This window comes from Canis lupus, chromosome 1, assembly GCF_011100685.1.
Source record: "Canis lupus familiaris isolate Mischka breed German Shepherd chromosome 1, alternate assembly UU_Cfam_GSD_1.0, whole genome shotgun sequence".
NCBI lineage: Eukaryota > Metazoa > Chordata > Mammalia > Carnivora > Canidae > Canis > Canis lupus.
In genome coordinates, this window is record NC_049222.1 from 710040 (window position 1) to 715252 (window position 5213).

Here is a 5213-nt window from a genome sequence, read left to right on the forward strand (position 1 = left end):
ATTAAAATGAATTTTTAAATTAATAAAAATCAGAACTCATGCAAATTATTATTTTAAAAGTACAGGTTTGATTTTATCACATTTTCAAGTGCTGGTCTACTGTCTTAAGGTCCGTAAGAAAAAATTTTGAAAAAGGTAATGGTTTCTTCATATACCAATTAATGTATGGTTAAATAAACTGGAATCCAAAGCTTTCGCTAAAAATACAAAATTTCCCCTGTCCATTTATGGACAGGAAAAATTCCATATGTGGAAGAACATAAATACTAAATGCTTTTCTTCTTACACACATGGAGTCAGTGTGCACCCACAGCTGACGGGGATAAACAGCATGCACTCTTGAGACAACTGAACATTACTTCTGCATCTGCATCAATACTGCATCGCTGTGACTCACCCCCCCCAAGTATCCAGGAGACAACACCAGCCGGCCGCAATATGCTGCCTCTCTACTTTGATTAACTGCAGGAAAGGGGCCACCGTGTTGGTTAGTGGGGAGGTGACAAAGTGCCAGGTCTACCGACGGAGAACAGTAGTTTCCAACATTTTGACATAGCTGACTCTCCCTTCTCACAGCAGGAACTCGGGGCTCGGGGATGTGCAGTGTCCCTGTGTGAACCCTGATGAGTGCAACCAACAAACACAGATTTACCCAAACATCTCAATTTATTGAGGTCCTTCTTTTCATTTAAAAGGCAGTACCACTGATTTAAACAAACTTGGATGTCTGGTCTTCTCTCGGGCTCCACGCACATCAAATGGTGGGGTTTCCATGTCTATTTGATCATTTAACTTGTTGACTAAACTTAAAACAGCAGCTTGATCTGGGTGATGAAGGATCTTGGGCTGCCATGTTCTTCCCTCAGGCTCTTGTCCCATCCCAGAATCAGCCCTGCAGGGTTGGGGGTGGGGAGGAGGGACAGCTGATTCCTCAGGGCCCGCCAGGAATGAGGCCAGAACGGTGAAGCTGTCCACCCTTTGCAGTGTTCACAGCTCCTAAGCAGCAGCTCCTACCCAATACCAGACGTAGGGGTTTATAAACTGAAGGCAAACTGGCTCTGATTCAGCAGGACGAGTGTGGATAATTTACCGGCTGACTTAGGGCAACAATCCTAAAACAAAATGGGAAAACAAAGGCACCTCATTGTCCAATCACAATATGCTTACATAATCAGAATATTCTGGAAATAAAATATGCAGATGTATCCTAATAAAATAAAGTTGTGCATCTCCATATGTCACGTAGACACAAATCCAGTCTGAGAGCTGAAGCCAAGCATGTATTTGCATCTTCAAGATGAAGTGGGACATGTCACTGGGAAAGAAATGTCTGCGTTGCGGGGTCAGAGCAGACCCTCGGGAGCCACGGTGAAATGGGCTGAGCACTTAAGGCACATGCGTCTTCTTTAAGGGATTATAGAAATATATGGTTTCAGATGGAAACTACTAGTTGCCCTCCCCAATCTCTAGTTCATCCTGACTCATGTTTTGATTGAAGACTAACCTGAGGGGTGGCGGTGAAAAGTCCTTTAATAAAAGCCAATTTTTAAATAATAGAGCTTGTCATTTAAAGTGTGCGCTTCCTGAGGAATTATGATAATTGTCCCAGTTAGTCTGTTCAGAAGAGATCATTTGTAAGAGTCCTTTATTGTCCCTGCAGGCTTCCCTCTAGCACAGAGGCAGGAGTCCCCATGGTGAACAAATACGGGATTGCCCTTTTCAAGATTAAAGCAATCAAAACACAGGCGGAAGGCAAACCTTTAGTTTCCTAATGACGCCCTTGCCCCTTGTTCCGAAACAGGATCCTCAACCCCAGCTTGCACCATGAGGTCATTTACATTCTTCTGTAGATCCTCGAGGCGACTTCCCATTTCTTCCAGTGCAACGTTAAGGGGAATTGTACACAAGGTCAGAACACCGGCCCGAAAGTCCCAGGAGACCAACTTCAGGTCACACCTGCTGAGAAAGATGCCTCAGCAATGCAACCTTTAAAATGAGAGTCAGGCGGCCTGTATGTACCTTACGGTGCAAAGTAACCATTCCCTACGGTTTTATTTTAAATATTTTATTTATTTATTCATGAGAGACACAGGGAGAGAGAAGCAGAGACACAGAGGGAGATGCAGGCTCCATGCAGGGAGCCCGTGGGACTTGATCATGGGATTCCAAGATCATGCCCTGAGCCAAAGGAAGGCACTCAACTGCTGAGCCATCCAGGCGTCCCTCCCTACAGTTTTTGTAGCCTCTTAAACCTTGGAACCGAGAGCTCGGTTCTAAATGCTTGGCTCCCCGTGTAGGATTCATCTGTTGTAACCAGATTCTAATGAATATGTACATATAATGGAAGTTAATTTTGTTTAAAACCAACTTTCCGGGCAGCCCGGGTGGCTCAGTGGTTTAGCGCTGCTTTCAGCCCAGAGCGTGATCCTGGAGACCCGGGATCAAGTCCCACGACAGGCTCCCTGCATGGAGCCTGCTTCTCCCTCTGCCTGCCCCCTCTCTCTGTCTCTCATGAATAAATAAACATATTTTTTTAAAAAGCCAACTTTCCTACAGTTTAATTTTTATCATGTTTTAAGAATATTTTTTCCCTATGAAAACCCATCTACAGAATCAAAATTTGAAGTAAACGGTCCCGTAAGCAAATACTTTGCCTATAATTTCTAAGGAGTGAGTTTAACTGTGTAGAGTGAGCTCTAGTGCACCAAGTCTTAGGGCAGATGTTACCATTATCTGGATTTGTTCAAAGTAGAACAAACATTCTACCCTAATTCTGCTTGAATTCACATCTTTTTTTTTTTTTTTTTTTAAGATTTTATTTATTTATTCATGAGAGACACAGAGAAGGAGAGAGAGAGAGGCAGAGACACAGGCAGAGGGAGAAGCAGGCTCCATGCAGGGAGCCCGATGTGGGACTCGGCCCAGGGTCTCCAGGATCAGGCCCTGGGCTGAAGGCGGCGCTAAACTGCTGAGCCACCCAGGCTACCCTGAATTCACATCTTAAGAAAACAGTGAGCTGCTACAGTTGCAAAACAAAACAAAGGTTGGGAGAGCCAGATGCAGTGTCCTATGTTGAAGACATTCCATGTCTTGTTTGCAAGTTTCTGGTTGCTTCTAGGGTATAAGTGTTCCTCAGCACACTACCCAGATTTATCTAGGGCTGATAAATAGGGCTCCTATGTATTTGTTTAGGGTGATTATTCGTAGAAACGTCCCAGGGGCAGCCTTGTGCCTGTGTCCTTACGTTTATCCCTGTCACACACGGTGCCCTCTCCTGCAAAGGACATAGGACATAGTTCCCGTGAGCAGTACTTAGTACATCGGGGTACTAAACGTAGAACCAGGAAATTCTAGGTCACTAGCATACAAGAAGATATTGCATGATAATTTTAGAGTTCAAAAGCATCATGGCATGTGTTATAAGCTAGAAAAGGATATTTCTGAGGTTTAACGTTGCAATCAGAGCTTGAAAATGTTCTTGAAGTTCCTGAAATAGATTTTCTGCCTGAAAAAAATGAACCATTAGACAACTGAATGTAATATTTACTTTTTTTTAGTCTTTTGATGAAATTTAATTTAATTAGATCTATTGCGGTCCTTTTGTTTGTTTTTTTCTTTTTAAAATATTTATTCTTGATGTAGGGCACTTGGCAATCATGGAAAAGAACCGTCCTTAATTATTTGTTTATATAGTTAGATTTTTGACAAGATGCCAAAGCTTTTCAATTCAGAGGGTAAGGGAACTCTTTTCAGGAGCATGGGGCATGAGGGAGCTGAACATCACCACCCAGCAGGCCTGACCCTGCCTCACAGCTGCACAAAAACAACTCTGGATGATGTGAGCGGAAAATGTACCAAAGGTCCCGGAGGACATAGGTGATCGTCTCGGTAACTTGGGTCCTGGGTGGGCTGAGCCTGCACCTAGAACACCACCACGTAACAGACCCCACTCTGGGGGGACCCCGTAGACGGTGTACTGACCCCACACCTGGGGGGACACTGCAGACCCCATACTGACCTCACACTGGGGGGACCGTGCACACCCTGAACTAACATACAGAAATACCAGGGTCGGTAGTGAGATCAGCCACCTGTGCCTTTTGGTTTATGGCTTGGAACAGAGGCCTGGGGCCCCGGATTCGGTGCTCACAGCGGTCACTGCATCCATCGCAGACCACAGGGCAGAGGCGGGTGTCCTAGAATCTGCACTGATCTATGGAGATGCCTGGAATCCAGAGCAGTTCCTCAGGGGGTTTGGGGTTTTTAACCGTTCTCAGGAGAATGCAGACCCACGAACGTACCACAGGTAACACTCTTCATGGAGACAAGGGAAACAGACTTCGAATGTAGCTTCCTGCTAGAGAAGGGGTGGGTGGGAAGGGCTTACCGTGGGGGCGTGCTCGTGTCCCCAGCCGCGCCCACCCCGTCCCGCCCCAGACCTTCAGGGGGTGCGGCACCCGAGGGGACCGCACTCACCGTGTCCCGCAGCGCATCCCCGCCTGGGGCTTTGGGTCCCCGCGTGTCCATGTCCAGTGGCTCCCCTAGTCCAGGTGGGTCCCCTGGTCCGGGCGGTCCTGGTGGTCCGGGTGGGCGGGGGATCCGGGCGGCAGGGCTGCCTCGCGTCCGTCCGTGGGGAGACGCTCCGGCTGCGGCGGGGACACTGGGGAGCCCGGACGCGGGCAGCAGCTCACCAGCCTGGTCCCGGGAGGGAATTCCTGGGCAGGGCGCGGTGGCGTGGGGGCGGGCGGCCCGGGGAGGGAGGAGACCCGGGAGGGAGGGAGGGCTGTGAGGAAGCTCCTCCAGGACCGGGGAGGGAGGGGCGGCTGCGGGCTGCGCAGGGGAGGGTTCGAGGCCTCAGAGACCAGGGAGTGAGCTCTTAGCGCCCAGGTGACACACGGTGTGACCTCTCCTGTGCCCCGGCCTGTGTGCATAGCAGTGGCTGTGAGCCGGGGGTCAGGCAGCCCAGCGATGGTGGCGCCGCACCCCCCTTGCCCAGAGCCCCTCCTCTCCCATAGACCTCTGCACCCAGGAGACCTGGACCCCACACACCACCACACCCAGCGGGGCACCCGCCCTCCCGCCCTCCCGCCTTCCCTTGGCTTTTGGGTGTGGGGTTGCCTCTCTAGGGGGCCGAGGAGGCCACACTCCGCCCCAGCAGCACCCCGACAGCCGGAGTCCCTCATCTCTCTCAGTCTCTGCCATTTCCATGGTCA

At 49.3% G+C, this 5213-nt stretch overlaps 1 protein-coding gene across 1 annotated transcript; it reads right to left on the reverse strand.

Annotated features, from left to right (window-relative positions):
- Positions 1-647: 647 nt before the first annotated feature.
- HSBP1L1 (heat shock factor binding protein 1 like 1) lies at positions 648-4733 on the reverse strand. Its single transcript, XM_038525715.1, has 4 exons — positions 4477-4733; positions 3439-3505; positions 1759-1879; positions 648-1112 (listed from the first exon to the last, which is right to left on the reverse strand). The coding sequence occupies exons 1-3, from the start codon at positions 4525-4527 to the stop codon at positions 1761-1763; spliced, it is 237 nt and encodes a 78-aa protein (XP_038381643.1). The 5' UTR covers positions 4528-4733; the 3' UTR covers positions 648-1112; positions 1759-1760.
- Positions 4734-5213: the final 480 nt, after the last annotated feature.